The 21,828-nt window shown below is 46.4% G+C and overlaps 1 protein-coding gene across 2 annotated transcripts in view; it reads left to right on the top strand.

Annotated features, from left to right (window-relative positions):
• Positions 1 to 18,167: 18,167 nt before the first annotated feature.
• LOC134602297 (interferon-induced GTP-binding protein Mx1-like) overlaps positions 18,168 to 21,828 on the top strand; it is a 53,122-nt gene continuing 49,461 nt past the window's right edge. The window contains exons 1-5 of one of the 2 annotated variants that reach the window (XM_063447054.1): positions 18,168 to 18,261; positions 18,893 to 18,956; positions 19,628 to 19,728; positions 20,427 to 20,616; positions 21,653 to 21,790. In XM_063447054.1, coding sequence (XP_063303124.1) covers positions 19,714 to 19,728; positions 20,427 to 20,616; positions 21,653 to 21,790 — 343 coding nt within the window. In that variant the 5' untranslated portion in view covers positions 18,168 to 18,261; positions 18,893 to 18,956; positions 19,628 to 19,713. The remainder of the gene's footprint in view (positions 18,262 to 18,892; positions 18,957 to 19,627; positions 19,729 to 20,426; positions 20,617 to 21,652; positions 21,791 to 21,828) is intronic. The other variant, XM_063447063.1, reaches the window with a different exon arrangement.

Here is a 21,828-nt window from a genome sequence, read left to right as displayed (position 1 = left end):
CATGAGGATGTTCCAGGCACTACTTGTGAAATAAAGACAGATAATAAAGTGAATGATCCTTCTCCTTGGGACTTGCACCCTGTCGTTGAAGGTGGAGTAGGCAATGGCAAGAGCATGCTGTGGGTAGTCAGTGCAAACACTCTCTTCCCGGTGAATAATGAGGAGACTAACTATGATGACGTTATTTGCGTTGAAAGTAATGATGCCAGAGATCTTTTGAAACCATATGGAAGGAACGAATTGGTTAAAAGAAAGGCAAGAGACCACCTGCATATAGACAAGAATACGCATAAGAGAAAGAAGAGAACAGGTGAAAAAGAGAAGCTGCAGACTGCCTATCTGCAAATAGTTGAGTTATGTCCTGAAGATGTCCGTGTTACCACAGTGCAGACTCTGTTTGATACACTACTGAGGAGAGTCAGAGAAACCCCAGATCTTCACGTATTGGATGAGTCGGTGCGTGGAGTTGCAGAGAACGTAGAACAAGAAATATTTAAACTCTCCTGTGTACTGACAGCAGATATACATAGGGTCACTTGGCAGATATGGATTGACACCTGTCCTCAAAACCCCTGATACACACTGACACAGAGCAGAATAGAGACTGTTCCTTGTCCACAGAGACCATGATACACACTGACACAGAGCAGAATAGGGACTGTTACCCCTACATAGGGTCACTTGGCAGATATGGATTGACAAATCCCTGACAAACAGCTACCACATGCAAGGAAGGCAGCAGGGGCGCAAATGACCCACTCCTGACGCGGGAAGGTAGTGACGACAAATAACAATACAGGACTCTTTAGAGGCCCTGTAATTGTAATCAGTCCACTTGCACCAGTGGGCCTAAAAATTAGGCATGTACACATGCCTGAAAAATTTGGTATTGTTGCAGCCGCTGCTGTAGCAGCGTCCAGAAAAATTGATGTTTGTTTCACAGGCAGAAAGTGCCCTAAAACATGGTGGCTTGAACCCTAGTTGGTGGCGGATAAGTCACGCAAGCCAAACGTCATTCAGAGCTAAAATACAGCAGCGTGTGGACAATTTTTAGCCCAAGGCAGCTCATCTCATCAGGCCTTTTTTAATCGAATGTATCGCCCAGTGTCAGTCCCTTCGGGATCCATCCCTCATTCATCTTAATAAAGGTGAGGTAATCTAGACTTTTTTGACCTAGGCGACTTCTCTTCTCAGTGACAATACCTCCTGCTGCACTGAAGGTCCTTTCTGACAGGACACTTGAAGCGGGGCAGGCCAGAAGTTCTATCGCAAATTGGGATAGCTCAGGCCACAGGTCAAGCCTGCACACCCAGTAGTCAAGTGGTTCATCGCTCCTCAGAGTGTCGATATCTGCAGTTAAGGCAAGGTAGTCTGCTACCTGTCGGTCGAGTCGCACTCTGAGGGTGGATCCCGAAGGGCTGTGGCGATGCATAGGACTTAAAAAGGTCCGCATGTCCTCCATCAACAACACGTCTTTAAAGCATCCTGTCCTTGCCGGCGTGGTCGTGGGAGGAGGAGGAGGAGGATGACTTCCACCTCTCCCCCTGTTAGATTCCCGTTGTGCTGTGACATCACCCTTATACGCTGTGTAAAGCATACTTTTTAATTTATTTTGCAAATGCTGCATCCTTTCCGACTTGTTGTAATTGGGTAACATTTCCGCCACTTTCTGCTTATACCGGGGGTCTAGTAGCGTGGACACCCAGTACAGGTCGTTCTCCTTCAGCCTTTTTATACGAGGGTCCCTCAACAGGCAGGACAGCATGAAAGACCCCATTTGCACAAGGTTGGATGCCGAGCTACTCATTTCCCGTTCCTCCTCCTCACTGATGTCATTGAAGGTATGTTCTTCCCCCCAGCCACGTACAACACCACGGGTACCAGATAGGTGACAACGAGCACCCTGGGATGCCTGTTGTGTTTGGTCTTGCTCCTCCTCCTCCTCCTCAAAGCTACAATCCTCCTCTGACTCCTCTTCCTCACAATCCTCTTCCAGCGTTGCCGCAGGTCCAGCAAGCGATGCTGATAAGGCTGTTTCTGGTGGTGATGGTGACCACAACTCTTCCTCTTCCTCTTCACGCTCATCTACAGCCTGATCCAGCACTCTTCGCAGGGCACGCTCCATGAAGAAAACAAATGGTATGATGTCGCTGATGGTGCCTTCAGTGCGACTGACTAGGTTTGTCACCTCCTCAAAAGGACGCATGAGCCTACAGGCATTGCGCATGAGCGTCCAGTAACGTGGCAAAAAAATTCCCAGCTCCCCAGAGGCTGTCCTAGCACCCCGGTCATACAAATATTCATTAACAGCTTTTTCTTGTTGGAGCAGGCGGTCGTACATTAGGAGTGTTGAATTCCAACGTGTAGGGCTGTCGCAAATCAAGCGCCTCACTGGCATGTTGTTTCGCCGCTGGATATCGGCAAAGTGAGCCATGGCCGTGTAGGAACGCCTGAAATGGTCACACACCTTCCTGGCCTGCTTCAGGACTGTAACGGATCGCCTGGCACCCCGACTTGGTACCTCCGTTAAAGGATGCTCCTAGTGCTTCCTGAGGACTCCAAGCACTCTGGCAGACACCACAATCACCGAATCCGAGAAACCTTTTAAATTCTCCCAAGCATATGAATGCTGTAGACCATTGAATAGGAACCATACGAATAGGCTTGTACTCCTAGCAGTCAACTGGAACAGCATGCAATAAATCCTTCCCCCCAATAATGAGACGACACATCACTTTGAGGGTAAAACAGGAACTCTGGACTGGCTCATCCAGCCTGGCTTTTATTTCCACTCACACATACAGGCCACACCCAGGGGGAGGCATAAAAGAACCTATGACATAGATGTTACCTCCCACACATCCCCTCCCCTTAGTGTGACACATAATCCCATTATGCATACAGTGTAAAATATACTTTTACACAACTTTCATAACTTTAAAACCATACATCACATTCACATAAAAATACATATCCACAATCAATCCATTCAGGGGAACAACATATTAAAAAATGGCATGAATCCGACCAGGCGTTCAAAAGTTACTAAAAGTATCTTTTGTTCCTTTCTGGCTGGCAGAAAAACATCCCCACAATGCACCCTGGTTTCCTCCCTTCTGCCCTGGAGTTAATTGGAGAAGTAATCCAATTACCCAGGACTAAAGGCAGACTCCATTAACCACATGGTTGCAAAACAACATAAAACACTTTAAAATACATAAAGTCACATTTACACATAACACACAGACATTTCACCTATCCCCAGATAGCTGGGATCTGCACGCACAAAACTACCGAATAGCGCGCAGATCCTACTCACACAGTACAATTGCCATGGAGCTAAAGTCTTTCCCATAGTCTTTCATTATATGAATAGGCTCCATGGTATGGCTATCTGGGGTATCACATTCCCATAAAGTCTGGTCCATAGTCCAAAGGCAAGAGGCGGGCAATCAGCCCCCTCCAAGGACACGTGGCGAGGTCGGTTTCGCCACACTTCTCCCCACACTTTACCCCCCAGACTAACAGGGTACTTGACCTCCTGCCGGTCAGTGCCCTTGTTAGTCCAGCAGCCCACCCACAAGACAGAAACAGCAGAGCAGCCCACCCACAATAAACAGTTACTACACCTGGGTGAGGGAGAATCTTGTCCAGGTTCAGGTGCCTCACCACGGCTGTGTGGGGGACTGGTAGGCTGCCTTGGTAGGTTGCTGAGGGGGCAGAGACCAGCGGTACTCTGTCCTGTTGCCAGCACTACCATGGGAGTAGTCTGGTTGGAGCCTGGTTGCTGGAGACCGACTGTCTCCCCTTTAAATACACCGCTCTGCTGCTGGAGACCGACTGTCTCCCCTTGAGTTACACCGCTCTGCTGCTGGAGACCGACTGTCTCCCCTTGAGTTACACAGCTCTGCTGCTGGAGACCGACTGTCTTCCCTTTAGTTACACAGCTCTGCTGCTGGAGACAGACTGTCTCCCCTTTAAATACACCGCTCTGCTGCTGGAGACAGACTGTCTCCCCTTTAAATACACCGCTCTGCTGCTGGAGACAGACTGTCTCCCCTTTAAATACACCGCTCTGCTGCTGGAGACCGACTGTCTCCCCTTGAGTTACACCGCTCTGCTGCTGGAGACAGACTGTCTCCCCTTTGGCTAAACAGCCCTGTTGTGGGGGGGCAGGACCGACCGTCCCTACCCCCTGTGCTGGAAGTGCAGAGACCACGGTCCCATCTGCACAGGTGTGGGGCTTACAGTCTCCCCCTGGTACATTAAGCTGCCGCTGGGGAGAGGTGGTAACCAGCTCCTCTCCCATTAGAACACTCTGCCGCTGAGGAATGGAGACTGGGCTCTCTATTCCCTGTACATTAATGATCCGCCGCTGGGGAGAGGTGGTAACAATCTCCTCTCCCATGCATACTTCCCGTCTCTGCGGAGGGAGACCGACTGTCTCTCCTCCCAGCACAGAGTCCTGCTGTGGGGGAAAGGGGGCTGGGCTCTCTATTCCCTGCTGGATACTCTGCCGCTGGGGAATGGAGACCGGGCTCCCAATTCCCAACAGATCACACTGCCGCTGGGGAGGGAGGACGGCTCCTTCAGCTCCCTGTAACTTGGGTGCAGAGACCACGGTCCCATCTGCGCTGGTGTGGGGCTTACTGTCTCCCCTTGGTGTGCTAAGCTGCCGCTGGGGAGAGGGGGTAACAAACTCCTCTCCCTTACACACTTTCAGCCGCTGGGGAGCAGGGCTGACCCTCTGTACTCCCTGTAGGCAGGGCGCAGAGACCACGGTCCCATCTGCGCTGGTGAGGGGCTTACTGTCTCCCCTTGGTGAGCTGCGCTGCCGCTGGGGAGAGGGAATAACAAACTCCTCTCCCTTACACACCTTCAGCTGCTGGGGAGAGGGGATAACAGGCTCCTCTCCCTGCACCGTAGACTGCCGCTGGGGAGCAAGAACGGCACCTTCAGCTCCCTGTAACGCACACTGCCGCTGGGGATCTGGGCCGACTGCCCAGCATCCCTGTAGGGCCGGTAGAGAGACCGCAGTCCCATCTCCACCTGCCATCTGTGGGTCTTCCCAGGACCAATCCGTGAGGCCCCGCAACATTTGTGAGTAAGGGCCCGGTGGAGAGACCTTGGTCCCATCTCTACCTGCCTGTTGTGGTTCCTCACAGGACCAGTCTATGAGGACCCCCACTTCGGGTTCCTCCCGCCGCCTCAGGGAAAGACGGCTAACCTCCTCGGATGCAGCCTCTACTCGGCTGCTGTACCGCTCCTGCTGCTGAGCATACTTCCTCTCTTTTGCCAACCGGAATTCTTGGTCCAGCCTTGTGTTTCGCTCAGCCATGACCTGGTTCCAGATCACCCGGCGTGTCTCCATGGGTATATCATCCCCATACTCGGCCACTCGCTGCCTCACCTCGGCCAGCCAATCATCTCCAGAGCCAGAACCTTCCATACTTGTCTGCTCCCAGGGGCGCTGCACGACTGCTAGCGTTGCCCTCAATTTGTAAATCCAAACAGTGTCTCTGAGCTGCTTTACCTCACACTAGGACGCCATCCCACCGCTGCCACCAATGTAACGGATCGCCTGGCACCCCGACTTGGTACCTCCGTTAAAGGATGCTCCTAGTGCTTCCTGAGGACTCCAAGCACTCTGGCAGACACCACAATCACCGAATCCGAGAAACCTTTTAAATTCTCCCAAGCATATGAATGCTGTAGACCATTGAATAGGAACCATACGAATAGGCTTGTACTCCTAGCAGTCAACTGGAACAGCATGCAATAAATCCTTCCCCCCAATAATGAGACGACACATCACTTTGAGGGTAAAACAGGAACTCTGGACTGGCTCATCCAGCCTGGCTTTTATTTCCACTCACACATACAGGCCACACCCAGGGGGAGGCATAAAAGAACCTATGACATAGATGTTACCTCCCACACATCCCCTCCCCTTAGTGTGACACATAATCCCATTATGCATACAGTGTAAAATATACTTTTACACAACTTTCATAACTTTAAAACCATACATCACATTCACATAAAAATACATATCCACAATCAATCCATTCAGGGGAACAACATATTAAAAAATGGCATGAATCCGACCAGGCGTTCAAAAGTTACTAAAAGTATCTTTTGTTCCTTTCTGGCTGGCAGAAAAACATCCCCACAATGCACCCTGGTTTCCTCCCTTCTGCCCTGGAGTTAATTGGAGAAGTAATCCAATTACCCAGGACTAAAGGCAGACTCCATTAACCACATGGTTGCAAAACAACATAAAACACTTTAAAATACATAAAGTCACATTTACACATAACACACAGACATTTCACCTATCCCCAGATAGCTGGGATCTGCACGCACAAAACTACCGAATAGCGCGCAGATCCTACTCACACAGTACAATTGCCATGGAGCTAAAGTCTTTCCCATAGTCTTTCATTATATGAATAGGCTCCATGGTATGGCTATCTGGGGTATCACATTCCCATAAAGTCTGGTCCATAGTCCAAAGGCAAGAGGCGGGCAATCAGCCCCCTCCAAGGACACGTGGCGAGGTCGGTTTCGCCACAAGGACGTCCTGTAAGCCTGTGTACTTATGCACAAAGCATGTACGATCAGATTACACACATGTGCCATGCACGGCACATGTGTCAACTTGCCCAACTTCAATGCCGCTATAAAAAATTTTCCGTTGTCACACACCACTTTGCCGATATCCAGTTGCTGCGGAGTCAGCCACTTTTCCACCTGTGCGTTCAGGGCGGACAGGAGTGCTTGTCCGGTGTGACTCTCTGCTTTCAAGCAAGTCAAACCCAAGACGGCGTGACACTGCCGTATCCGGGATGTGGAATAGTACCTGGGGAGCTGGGGGGGTGCCGTTGATGTGGAGCAAGAAGCAGCGGCACAAGAGGACTCAGCCGAGGAGGTTATGGAAGAGGATGGAGTAGGAGGAGTAGAGGAGGTGGCAGCAGGACTGCCTGCAATTCGTGGCGGTGTCACCAACTCCTCTGCAATGCCACGCATTCCTTGCTTGTCAGCCGTCAGCAGGTTTACCCAATGCGCAGTGTAGGTGATATACCTGCCCTGACCATGCTTTGCAGACCAGGTATCAGTGGTCAGATGGACCCTTGCCCCAACACTGTGTGCCAGACATGCCATGACTTCCTTTTGCACAATCGAGTACAAGTTGGGGATTGCCTTTTGTGAAAAGAAATTCCGGCCGGGTACTTTCCACTGCGGTGTCCCAATAGCTACAAATTTTTTGAACGCCTCAGACTCAACCAGATTGTATGGTAAAAGCTGGCGGGCTAATAGTTCGGACAAGCCAGCTGTCAGACGCTGGGCAAGGGGGTGACTTGGTGACATTGGCTTCTTACGCTCAAACATGTCCTTGACAGACACATGACTGTGGGCAGATGAGCGGGAACTGCTCAAGGAGGGAGACGGAGTGGCGGATGGTTGAGAGGGGGCAAGAAGGACAGCAGTGGTTGACGTGGCTGAAGATGCTGGACCAGGAGGAGGATGGCGGCTTAGAGTAGGCGTGCTGCTTGTACTCATGTGTTGATCCCATAGGCGTTTGTGATGTGAGATCATGTGCCTACGCAAAGCAGTTGTACCTAGGTGGGTGTTGGACCTCCCACGACTCAGTTTCCTTTGGCACAGGTTGCAAATGGCATCGCTGTTGTCAGAGGCAGACACACAAAAAAAATGCCACACTGCTGAGCTCTGCAATGACGGCATTCTGGTGGTGGACACAGCATGCGCTGATTGGCGTGCTGTCGGGCTGACCCCGGGTGCCGATGCATGCTGTCTGACTGTGCCACTAGCTCCTTGCGACGACCCCCCCCTGCTTCCAACTGGTCTCCTCCTCCTCCTCTCTGTCTCCCCATCTGAACTTTTGCCCTGTTCTTCTTCTCTTCTAGCGGGCACCCACGTGACATCCATGGACGCATCGTCATCATCAACCGCTTCGCTTGTATCTGACAATTCAGAAAAGGAAGCAGCAGCGGGTACAACATCATCATCATCACACCGTACCTCCATGTGTTTAATGCTGCCTGCCTGAGACATATCCCTGTTATCTACATCCTCTAGCAATAATGGTTGCGCATCACTCATTTCTTCAAACGGGTGTGTGAATAACTACTCTGACATACCAAGTAAAGCGGCTGTGGTGCTAGTTTTGGTGGTGGCGGCAGGCGGGTGAGTGCTATCTTGAGAGGTGCCTGAAGCTAAGCTGGAGGAGGATGGTGCGTCAAGGTTCCGAGCGGAGGCTGTACAAGATTGGGTGTCCTGTGTTAGCCAGTCAACTATGTCCTCAGAACTTTTCAAGTTCAGGGTACGTGGCTTCTGAAAACTGGGCATTATTCTAGGGCAAAAGGGAATCACAGCACCACGACCACGACGGCCCCTGCGGGGTGGCCTGCCTCTGCCTGTCATTTTTTGGGGGATTAGTGGTACTATGCGTGCAAGCTACTGTGAGACCAGATATGATTGGCAATGTGAACTGTAACAGTTCTGCAGAGCACACACTGTAGGCCTGAGACACCCGCTTGAAGACAAGTAACTGCTATTCAATCTATAACAGTGAAAAACTAATTTTGGTTGTAAAAGCACACTATAGAGACACAAGATATGAGTGGCAACTGTGAAAGCACACTGGCACAGGTCTGCAGAGCACACGCTGAAGTAGGCCTGAGACACCCGCTTGAAGACAAGTAACTGCTATTCAATCTATAACAGTGAAAAACTAATTTTGTTTTTAAAAGCACGCTATAGAGACACCAGATATGATTGGCAATGTGCACTGGAACAGTGCTGCAGAGCACACGCTGAAGTAGGCCTGACAGAGCCGCTTGAAGGACACTGACTGGCTGCTATTAGCTTACACTGGAAACCTTTTTTCTTTGTAAAAGCACGCTATAGAGACACCAGATATGATTGGCAACTGTCAAAGCACGCTGGCAGGGTTGTGCAGGGCACACGCTGATGGAAGGCCTGACAGAGCCGCTTGAAGGACACTGACTGGCTGCTATTAGCTTACACTGGAAACCTTTTTTCTTTGTAAAAGCACGCTAAAGAGACACCAGATATGATTGGCAACTGTCAAAGCACGCTGGCAGGGTTGTGCAGGGCACACGCTGAAGGAAGGCCTGACAGAGCCGCTTGAAGGACACTGACTGGCTGCTATTAGCTTACACTGGAAACCTTTTTTCTTTGTAAAAGCACGCTAAAGAGACAGCAGATATGATTGGCAACTGTCAAAGCACGCTGGCAGGGTTGTGCAGGGCACACGCTGAAGGAAGGCCTGACAGAGCCGCTTGAAGGACACTGACTGGCTGCTATTAGCTTACACTGGAAACCTTTTTTCTTTGTAAAAGCATGCTAAAGGTACACCAGATATGATTGGCAACTGTCAAAGCACGCTGGCAGGGTTGTGCAGGGCACACGCTGAAAGAAGGCCTGACAGAGCCGCTTGAAGGACACTGACTGGCTGCTATTAGCTTACACTGGAAACCTTTTTTCTTTGTAAAAGCACGCTAAAGAGACACCAGATATGATTGGCAACTGTCAAAGCACGCTGGCACAGGTCTGCAGAGCACACGCTGAAGGAGGCCTGACACCCAGACGCTTGCAGACAACTAACTGCTCTTCTATTACAGTGAAAAAAAAATATTTATTTTAAATCTAAAGCTTAAGCTATTGTAAAAACAGATATGAGTGGTGGCACTGGGCAAGAGGGCACAGTATCCACTGTGAACCTCACACAGAAGCTGGCAGGAAGGCAACTGCTCTTCTATTACAGTGGAAACAAAATTTTGGTTTTAAAAGCACGCTATAGAGACACCAGATATGAGTGGCAACTGTCAAAGTACGCTGGCAGGGTTGTGCAGGGCACACGCTGAAGGAAGGCCTGACAGAGCCGCTTGAAGGACACTGACTGTCTGCTATTAGCTTACACTGGAAACCTTTTTTCTTTGTAAAAGCACGCTAAAGAGACACCAGATATGATTGGCAACTGTCAAAGCACGCTGGCAGTGTTGTGCAGGGCACACGCTGAAGGAAGGCCTGACAGAGCCGCTTGAAGGACACTGACTGGCTGCTATTAGCTTACACTGGAAACCTTTTTTCTTTGTAAAAGCACGCTAAAGAGACAGCAGATATGATTGGCAACTGTCAAAGCACGCTGGCAGGGTTGTGCAGGGCACACGCTGAAGGAAGGCCTGACAGAGCCGCTTGAAGGACACTGACTGTCTGCTATTAGCTTACACTGGAAACCTTTTTTCTTTGTAAAAGCACGCTAAAGAGACACCAGATATGATTGGCAACTGTCAAAGCACGCTGGCAGTGTTGTGCAGGGCACACGCTGAAGGAAGGCCTGACAGAGCCGCTTGAAGGACACTGACTGGCTGCTATTAGCTTACACTGGAAACCTTTTTTCTTTGTAAAAGCACGCTAAAGAGACAGCAGATATGATTGGCAACTGTCAAAGCACGCTGGCAGGGTTGTGCAGGGCACACGCTGAAGTAAGGCCTGACAGAGCCGCTTGAAGGACACTGACTGGCTGCTATTAGCTTACACTGGAAACCTTTTTTCTTTGTAAAAGCACGCTAAAGAGACACCAGATATGATTGGCAACTGTCAAAGCACGCTGGCAGGGTTGTGCAGGGCACACGCTGAAGGAAGGCCTGACAGAGACGCTTGAAGGACACTGACTGGCTGCTATTAGCTTACACTGGAAACCTTTTTTCTTTGTAAAAGCACGCTAAAGAGACAGCAGATATGATTGGCAACTGTCAAAGCACGCTGGCAGGGTTGTGCAGGGCACACGCTGAAGGAAGGCCTGACAGAGCCGCTTGAAGGACACTGACTGGCTGCTATTAGCTTACACTGGAAACCTTTTTTCTTTGTAAAAGCACGCTAAAGAGACACCAGATATGATTGGCAACTGTCAAAGCACGCTGGCACAGGTCTGCAGAGCACACGCCGAAGTAGGCCTGACACCCAGACGCTTGCAGACAACTAACTGCTCTTCTATTACAGTGAAAAAAATTATTTATTTTAAATCTAAAGCTTAAGCTATTGTAAAAACAGATATGAGTGGTGGCACTGGGCAAGAGGGCACAGTATCCACTGTGAAACTCACACAGAAGCTGGCAGGCAGGCAACTGCTCTTCTATTACAGTGGAAACAAAGTTTTGGTTTTAAAAGCACGCTATAGAGACACCAGATATGAGTGGCAACTGTCAAAGTACGCTGGCAGGGTTGTGCAGGGCACACGCTGAAGGAAGGCCTGACAGAGCCGCTTGAAGGACACTGACTGGCTGCTATTAGCTTACACTGGAAACCTTTTTTCTTTGTAAAAGCACGCTATAGAGACACCAGATATGATTGGCAACTGTCAAAGCACGCTGGCAGGGTTGTGCAGGGCACACGCTGAAGGAAGGCCTGACAGAGCCGCTTGAAGGACACTGACTGGCTGCTATTAGCTTACACTGGAAACCTTTTTTCTTTGTAAAAGCACGCTAAAGAGACACCAGATATGATCGGCAACTGTCAAAGCACGCTGGCAGGGTTGTGCAGGGCACACGCTGATGGAAGGCCTGACAGAGCCGCTTGAAGGACACTGACTGGCTGCTATTAGCTTACACTGGAAACCTTTTTTCTTTGTAAAAGCACGCTAAAGAGACACCAGATATGATTGGCAACTGTCAAAGCACGCTGGCACAGGTCTGCAGAGCACACGCTGAAGTAGGCCTGACACCCAGACGCTTGCAGACAACTAACTGCTCTTTTATTACAGTGAAAAAAAATTATTTCTTTTAAATCTAAAGCTTAACCGATTGTTAAAACAGATATGAGTGGTGGCACTGACTGTGCAAATGGGCAAGGCATCCAACCTCACACAGAAGCTGGCAGGCAGGCACCTGCAATTACATTACACAGGAAAAAAAAAAAAAAAAAAAAAGCAGCCTGATGTTCTAGCCCTAAAAAGGGCTTTTTGGGGTGCTGTCCTTACAGCAGAGATCAGATGAGTCCTTCAGGATTGTAGTGGACACTGAATACCCTAGCCTAGCTATCAATTTCCCTATGTAATCAGCAGCAGCTAAACTTTCCACCCTCTCACTAAGCATGCATCTTCCGAATGAATCGAAAATGGATGCTGGGAGGGAGGTTGGAGGGTGTGGAAGGGAGGGAGTGCTGCTGATTGGCTGTAATGTGTCTGCTGACCGAGAGGCACAGGGTCAAAGTTTGCCCAATGATGACGAATAGGGGGCGGATCGAACTGCGCATGTGTCCGCCCGCCGCGGCGAACGCGAACAAGCTAATTTCGCCGGGAACTGTCCGCCGGCGGACAGTTCGGTACATCACTACTGGCAACCTTTGGCCTAGGGAAAAATACAATTGAATGGCCATTATTCCTGCACAAAACTTGCAGATATCTGTTTGCACAGTCCTACTCACACATTGCATGTGAATTGTGGTTTTTCAGACAAAGGCTATACAGGTTGTGAAGTGTGACTTCATGTACCCATTTTTATTGGTATTTATTTAGCACCAACTAATTCTGCACTGTTTATAATATTATGAAAGGCGGAGGGGGGAGGGGGGTTAATAAATGAGACAATTACACAGTGACACAGGAACAATAGGTAAGCAAGGGTAATGCTCAAACGAGCTTACATTTCGACTGGCAGAAGAGGCTGAGCCCCTCACACTACTGTCACCAGCACCATCACATCACCAAAATGTTGCCATGGTGGTCTTGCTGTCCCCTAAAATCTGGGTGAGCTCCAGTTGTACATAGTAAGGGGACTCTCCAACAATCCTCAATGTGTTGCAGGCAGGTTAATGAATGTATTCTCCTCCACGGGACATTCTGTATACAGTGGTGTCTCTTGGATTCATATTTGGGGGGTGCAAATGGTGGGCCAGGAAAAAAAGTAGGGGGGCAGTTATAAAATGTGTATGTGTGTGTGTGTGTGTGTGTGTGTATACAGGTTTGGGGTAAATGTGCCTGGTATGCAGAGATTTATACGGCCACAGTAACTGAATGAAATGTTTTTTTTTTGAAAAACAAATGAACATGATGCAAGTCCCAATGCATGTATAAACAGTAAACAAAGCAATTCCTTCATAAAAAAATAAAAGTCTTTAAGGAAAAATAAAGTCCTTTTACCAGAGTTGCAGCACTTGGTAAATGAAGAAAGACATGGTTGAAGCTGTAGTTGAATTGCACGAGATAGATCAAAGCTGGGACAGCATTGCAGGAGTTAACCAAGGTTGAATCAGCATAGACTGTAGAGCATAAAGAAAGCGCAGTTCAGCAGTATAATCCCAATTCCCCAAGTAACCGGACTATACACAGTTCTGGGAGTCAACTGTTTAACGGGAGCCACACACGGCCTTTTATGTGTGTCCCCATGCAAGGGGTTTTCTGCGACACATTCCAGGTGCCACAGGACCTGAGAGGGGACAGTGCCAAAGTACATAACACCGATCATATCTGAAAAGTGCTCAGATCCCACAAATGTGTTCACGGCAAAAGATGGCTGGCGCCATGTGTTCGGTCATACGAATGATGGCCACTCAGCCGACCGCCTAAAACGTTGTGGTTTCTAAGTGTGAGGAAAGTTAATAGGGTCAATATGCAGCACACGACTTCCTTGGGTGGTCTAACAGTTCGGGAGTTTGTTCGGTTTACAAACCATATAGTTATAACTTGTTCAGTGGATCCCAATTGCCGAACCAGATAAGTCCATGAGGTAAAATAAGGCACATAATCCAAATATGTGACTGGTTCTGCCACACAGGGGTTAACCATTGTAGAAGCAGTGTTGCAGGGGTTAACAAAGGTTGAAGACAGGTCTCAGCAGACAAGAGTTGATTCAGGGGGATTTCACAGACGAGGGTAATCAACTCACCTCCCTCAGGAGCTGGCTCTGTACTCCAGAGGAAAAACAAAGCAACTGAGCACAGACCCTAGGGAGGTCTGTGCTTAAATAGGGAAAATGAAATAGGAACCCTCCCTTGAGGAGGAGTCTAAGAGTCTATATAAGTGGAGAGCCTCTCTGAGTAACTGGGTGTCCACACCTCGCTATGTCAGTTTGTAGCTGAACGCTATTGATCCCCACACTGCTTCCAGGTAAACCAGCATGGGTCCCACAGTGTTCTGTCAGCCTAAGGGAATCCTAGGGCAGTGTGGGGGTCATGGCACATATATTACTTGGTCCGTCCGCCTGAGGAGAGGTACGCCGGTGGACAGGCAGAGTCTGTGTCCTTTCTCGCGTACGCCGCAACCCACGTGGTGTGGTCGCGGGGTTAGGGAAACCCGGAGTGGGTTGGCGCGCCTTGTGCTAACGGTGTGCCGACGCGTAGTGGTGGAGACAACCGGCAACCGGGAGGTAGGTGGAGTGTGTCTCTCACTCCCAGAATGCAGAGAGACATGTGGAATCTGGGGAATGAGTAGGACACGCTGAATCCTCACTGTGTGCCATGACACAGTTAAGCTTATCCTTTTACTTTCTCTGGTTTTCTTCCATCTAGTGGGCTTTCATCTGAGCTTTTGACGTAGACGGTTTGTCGTTTACACCGGACGGGGTATCAATTTCGGTCTCCCGACGTACTAAGACAAATTCTTTGATGGCTTTCTACCCTTTTTTTCCTATCTCTTTGCAGATTTGCATTATATCACTATGTGGAGGTGACCTTTCCTCTATGTCATTCTCCGACCAGTCAACTGCTCATTTCTTATATCAAACCACACAAACCCATATTGAATACTACTCTAGCGAGATGGGGTCATTTGCTTCTGACATCGGCCGGAGTGGACTCCAGTTTTGGGGGTTAAATTCTGTGCGTGTCACTCAGGGCTGGTGCAAAGATTTCTCCCGTCCTAGGCAAAGATCCATTTTGCCGCCCCCTTGTGTTACTTACTCACAGACAGACACACGCTGGCAGACACACACTCACTGACACACATACACTCACTCACTGACACACACACACACTCACTGACACACACACAGAAACTCACTACAGATATATACTCACTGACAGATACACACACACGCACACACACACTCACTCACTGACAGACATGCACTCACTGACAGACACACACACAGAAAATCACTGACAGACATACACTTACTGTCACACACACACTTGCTGACAGACATATGCTCATTTACTGACAGATATACACTCACTCACTGCCAGACACACACACAGTCACTAACAGACATACACACTTACTCACAGACAGACAGACAGACACACACACACACACAGACATACACTTACTGACATACATACACTCACTCACTGATACACACACACACACTCAGTGACATACATACACTCACTCACTGACACACACACGCACATAGACTCACTGACAGACAGACAGACACACCCACAACTCAACGACAGTCAAACACTCACACACTCACTGACACACAGATTCACACAATTTTTTTTTTTTTTAGGCAAATCCAGCCTTCCTACCTCCCTGGGGTCCAGTGTGGGGCAGCTCCTCACTCCTCCAACGCGCTGTCTAGTATGCCAGAGCCGGAATGACGTCATATTCTGGCTCCCAGCATCACAGACGGCACGCAAACGAGGAGTGAGAAGCTGCAATAAGAGCCTCCCTTGCCGCCTGCCTTCTCCTGGTTCCACCGTTCACCGGCATTTGCTGGCAGAGCAGATAACTGCTATCATGGTAAGCAGAAGCCTGCTCTGCCTTACCTAGCACAGCTTCGGGGGCGCCCTGAGGTGACCAGATAGCCCCCCACAAGACAGGGGAGCCCACCAGGAAATATCCCAGTGGAGCGCCCAGAGCAGGCCGGCGCCCTAGATGAATGCCTAGTTTGCCTAATGGTTGCACCGGCCCTGGTGTCACTTCTGCACTGTAGACTTTCTCAATGGGTGCATCTCTGGCTGGCATCATGCGTTTTGCTGATTGGTTTTGCTTAGATACGTTTCAAGCCTTTTACTTTCATCCTTCTTCTAACGTTTCTTTCAATTTACCTCCTTAGCATTAAAAATGCAAAATGTGAAGCCTTCTGTCATGTGGTAGAATTGGAGATTATGCTAACGGACCGTACTTATTATAATTATTTTAGTAATGACAGGAGGTGGGTATATTCCCTCCCATCTTGGTCCCACCTTCTCTGTCACATTATTGTGTTTGATATGTCTTTCTATGTTGTTTTATACTTGCCTGCTTGTTTGGTGGTTGTCGTTGACATTGCTTCTGTCAGTTGTATAATTAGTTTAATTCATGATACTTTTGGCGTTTGATGGCATCTATATCATTGGTTATGCTGACATACTGACATTGTCATTGCCTTTCACATGTCTATGTTCTTTTCAGTTTTAAACTCGCCTTTTGATGTCAGAGTCGGAGGTTCCTTCTTCATGTTCTACATTATCTACCAGGATTATGTTGTATTTGTTGTGAAGTGTATTTTTGCTCCTGTTCCTGTTTTATATTGGACTGTTCTGTTCAAATCAAAGAAATAAGAGGAGCTTAGACTGTCAGGGCTTTATATAATATGACACCTTGCTTTTTTTGTGTTGTTGATTTTTTATGATTTTTATGATTGTGTTTTGTTGATTTTTACACTGCAGAAGTTTAATTAAACTTAAAGTTACCAAAGTTAATGCAAAATACTCACCTCCTGTCATTATTAAAATTCAGATTATAAGTACACTCCGTTAGCATAATCTACAATGATTATTACTTATATCTTATTATTGTAAAGCGCCATCATATTCTGCAGCGCTGTACATGTGTATAATTGATACAAGTAAAAATACACAGTACAATATAACTAAGAGACAATACAAAAAATTATAAAAAATATACAGGAGGAGTTTGGTCCATATTCCAGTGGGAATTTACAATCTTCTAGATCAGTGTTTCCCAATTGGTGTTCCGCCAAAAAGTTTCAGAATAAAATGGCTGCGGCGGCGAGGGAGCAGTGAGCAGTGATCTCTGGTTGCTCGGCTCCCTCACACGCACAGCAGTGATGCTGGAGCCAGAATACGACGTCACTCCAGCTCTGGCATCACTAAGAGGCGCGCGAGGGAACTGAGCAGGGAGATCACTGCTCCCTCGCCGCCCGCACGCCAGCTGCTTAGCTGCTGAACCCCAGGGACTCCATGCCAGCACTCCTAGATGTCAAGATGTGGTATCTGTGTGTCAAGATTGTGTCAGTGTGTATCTATGTGTCAGATACATATATACACACACACAGATACACACTGACACAGAGATCCACACATATATATACACACCTTGACACACACCGGCACATACAAACACAGATACACACACCTTGACACACAGATACACACATACACAAACAGATACACACTGTGTGTCAATGTGTTTGTCTCTGTGTCAGTGTGTGTATTTGTGTGCCACTATCTGCCAGTGTGTGTATCTGTGTGTCAGATTCATACACACTGGCACATACAAATACAGATACACACACCTTGATACACAGACACATACAAACACAGATACACACACTTTGACACACAGATACACACACTTTGACACACAGATACACACACCTTGACACACAGATACATACATACACACACACAGATACACAATGTGTGTCAAGGTGTGTGTATCTGTGTGCCACTATCTGTCAGTGTGTGTATCTGTGTGTCAGATTCATACACATTGGCACATACAAACACAGATACACACACCTTGACACACCGGCACATACAAAATAAAACTGCAATTTTTTTTTTAAATCCAGGAAGGAGGGAATGGGGGTGGGGGGGTGGGGGGGGGGGGGGGGGCAAGGGGGTTCCACAAAGTTGATACACTATGGAAAATGGTTCCATAGGAACATTTAATTGGGAACCCCTGCTCTAGATGGAAAGAATGGATGAGAAACAGAAGGTTTTAGGCTTTTTCATATTGTGTTAAAATAACAGATAGGAAAATGCTAATAGTGTTAAATGAATATTTTTTCTAAAAATCCTGTCTGGTTAGAGTTCAGTGTTATATGTTCCATACAGTATACGTGGAGTTAAATGTCTGTATTGTTGGTTTGTCTCTGCTGCTGCTTTTAGCATCCTGATTCGTGACATGCTTAGTTTCGGTTTCATTTCTCTGGCTGATGCTACAGAAATGAAAGATCTCTCTGCTTTTATCCTTCCCCTGCTCCTTTATAACTCCAGTTTGATTGGGGCGAGCATCAGAGACAAGTATTCACACTATTCAAGGTAAGAGTCATGGCACTGAATGGCATCTTATGAACAATTATTTTTTGTCAGTCATATCTGATTTGTCTGTTTGTGTTTAACTATTTATCTGGCTGGGTTCTGCCTTTTTAGTTAAAATAAAATAGCAACATTTTTTTTTGGTGTGCCCATTTTATAACCGTATAGGTTACAAGATTCATTGTATTGTGTTATATATATTTTTTAGGAGTTTATTGATGAGGTCTTGGGGTTTGGGTTATATGTATCTGGTTATGTATCATTAGAAGAATCCCATTCTGATTATATGACCATACTCGGGAAATCTACATAACTGGAACTGATGTCCACACCGAAACAGTCCATCTCAAAATTTAAATCTGAGAACTAGAGACGTTTTAGTCCAAAAGGTGAATGGACGTGTTCTCTGGAATTTCTCATATACCATATTAATATGTCCTGTTATTCCATTTGCAATCAATATATACTGAAGAAGGGAGCTCACCTCTACCAGTCTAATGGAAAATAACTAATCAGAATGTCTACACTTAGTAATATCAGTGAGGGATTTTCAGGAGTCTGTGACAGGGTGTGATCGTGGGAATCTGCTGCCTGTTCACTCTGTAACCCTTTAGAATCTGCTTATTCACTCTAGAGCAGCGAGAATCTGTCTATTCATCCCAGGACCCTGGGACTCTCTACCTATTCAAGCTGAGACGGTAAGAATCTACCCATTCATTCGGAGACACTAAAAATCTTTAGAGCTTTATCTCTCTCTTCACTCCACACAAGAATTCCTTCATCCTTATGTTATCATTGCTTTCTTTCCTTCCATACATTGTTTATATCACAAAATGTATTTACTTTTCCTTGTTTCTCCCTTCATATTTATTATTGCGTGCTGCTCCTCAATAGTCTTCCCACAACTCCTCATTTTAAGCTTGTTCACAATCTTAACATTGATTCTTCCCTTCATCGTTTTACTGCCCCCTGCTGTCCCTTTCTGACAATCTTAAACTGAAAACTCCAAGAACAAAAAATGCTGTTGAGGTTATAGTGCCAGGATTCTCCAGAGTGGTTATGGTGTTTGAAGTGCTTCTTCAACTTCTCACTTCTATAATGACTATAATTTCACCACTCCCTCCTCAAACTTCCACATTTTATTTCATTTCACTCTGGACCTGAATGATGTTTCCACCTTCGCTGTTGATTCTCCTGTTTGATTCCATTGACATGTACTGCTTCTCTGATTAGAACATCATCTCCATGATGGACTATACTACATTTAATATTTTTATACAGCTCATTTTGATAGTTTCTACTTACAGGTACATTGCTACAGGTGGGACAGTATTTAAGATTGAGCCTTTTTGTCCTTGACACCATATAGGTCTGCTGAGCTTCAGAGACTCACGCCCCAATCTTTCAGCTACTCGAGATAGCAGAAAATCAGTTTGAGTCTGCCAATAAGAGAAAATGGCCACTAAAATGGTAGGTATGCATTGGAAATAAACAAGTCTCGAAGATCTCCCTCCTAAGTATATTTAATGATTTACTCGAGTAATGGCTCATTTATAGACTTGTCTCAAAATATTTGCTTTTTGGAAAATCACTTACCACTGACCGAAACATTGGTGCTGAAAATGAGATGCACACATCACACTTGAGGTCAAATTGTTCAGAAAATAAAGGGGAAAATACCAATTAATTCCTGGAATACGACTGACTAATTACCATGGGAGCTGATGAATGCGTAAGAGGATACTGTGAATTGAAAGTTCATCAAGTGTTACATTCATGTGAAGATTTGAAGGATAGCATATACGATGATCTTTGTTATAATTTAACGATTATATTTAATATTTTTATAATTAACAATAATCCAATTGTAATTGTTTTCTTGGAAATTGTGCTTACTGCCACTTTCCAGGATATTTAGTAGTATGTTTACTTATCCAAATACAACTCGGTACCTCAATCTTAGCTCCCTGTCCATCATTGTTATAAGCTCCATCTTTTGCACCTGGCAGTCAGCATAGAGAAAGCATACAGAGAGGAGGAATTAAATAATATTTCTATTTCTCTTCTTCGTCAAAAAATGTAATTTGCACATTAAGGTGAAGAATACAGAACATAATAGAGGAAGGTACCAGGCAGCCTGGAAACTAAGATTATTTTGATTCAAACAGATGTCAAACTACTTGAATGAAACATACGAGGAGAAGATCCGGCCTTGTATTGACCTCATTGACTCGCTGAGAGCTCTTGGGGTGGAGAAGGACCTGGCTTTGCCAGCAATCGCTGTGATTGGTGACCAGAGCTCCGGAAAAAGCTCAGTTTTGGAAGCCCTTTCTGGAGTCAGTTTGCCAAGAGGCAGCGGTGAGTATCCTAAATCATGTATAAATAACTTATTAAATTGATGTCAATATATACTTGTACAAATATATTCATGTATTCATATATAGAACTCCTGTGACTTCATTGGAAAAAATATCAAAAATATACCATTGCTGCCCAGTTGCTTGAAAGGCTTTATTCCATAGTAATAAGAAAAGGGGTACATAGTCTCCACCTGTGAGCATAAACATGAGGGGGCAGCATAATGTCCTCCCTGTCCCCACCCATGGTCAGTGGACGGTGCTGCTAATTATTGAATGTTTGTGTGTCCTCTTCCAAGATCGCAGCGAATTGAATAATGGTAGGTGGACAGATCACTAGGGAGCAATCATTTAAAAAAAAAAAAAGGAGGACATATTAATGCCAATGGGTGGGGCTTAAGGGAACAATTAGATTGTGACCCATTTAATATTACGTAACACTTACCTGCTGACCTTACTGGGAGCAGGGGTGACATTAGGATTGATTAATAACCCCATCCAATTGCCACGGGTGGGGACAAAGGGAGTGGACAGTGATCTGTTGTGCCAGTGTTATGACCTGGCCTGGGTTGGTCAGTGGCAGAAATGTTCGGTCACTCTCAAGAATACAAAGGCACATGTCTAGTAAGCATCAGTAATTTAGAACCAGCACGTTCCACAGATATTTATCATTGAACTCAATAAGGTCTAAGTAAGATTTCCCCTTTAAAGTGCATGTGTGATGTGACCCTACAGAGATTAAAATGTATTTATTATACTTTTTTTAGATCTTCTCAGCCGTTGCTGCTATGCCATCAAAGTAGAAAATAAACTTAGTAATTGAGGTGGAGTGCGACAATGATATGCTACAAAAAAAAACTGTAATACTGAACTAGGCAATATGGGTCATTGTTTTTAATAATGTGCTTATTATTTGACCTTTATAAACTTTTGTTGAAGCCTTTGAGGAAACATAATAATCACTTTGAATAGTAAATCAATATAGATTCCAGACAGACATGAGTGTTTAATATGTCTGCTTTTGTCATACTGTCTAGGGATTGTGACTAGATGCCCATTGGAACTTAAACTTTGTAAAGGAAAGACTGATTCAGAATGGAGCGGAAAAATCAGCTATTTAACAATAAACCAAGAGCTTCAAAGTCCTTCGGAAGTTGAGAAAGAAATAATGAAAGGTAAGTAATGTCAGCTATAACTTAATTTAACAATAATT

This window comes from Pelobates fuscus, chromosome 1 (genome assembly GCF_036172605.1).
Source record: "Pelobates fuscus isolate aPelFus1 chromosome 1, aPelFus1.pri, whole genome shotgun sequence".
Taxonomy (NCBI): domain Eukaryota; kingdom Metazoa; phylum Chordata; class Amphibia; order Anura; family Pelobatidae; genus Pelobates; species Pelobates fuscus.
Note: the sequence above shows the minus strand (reverse complement) of the source record. Positions and strands in the feature narration are given on the sequence as shown.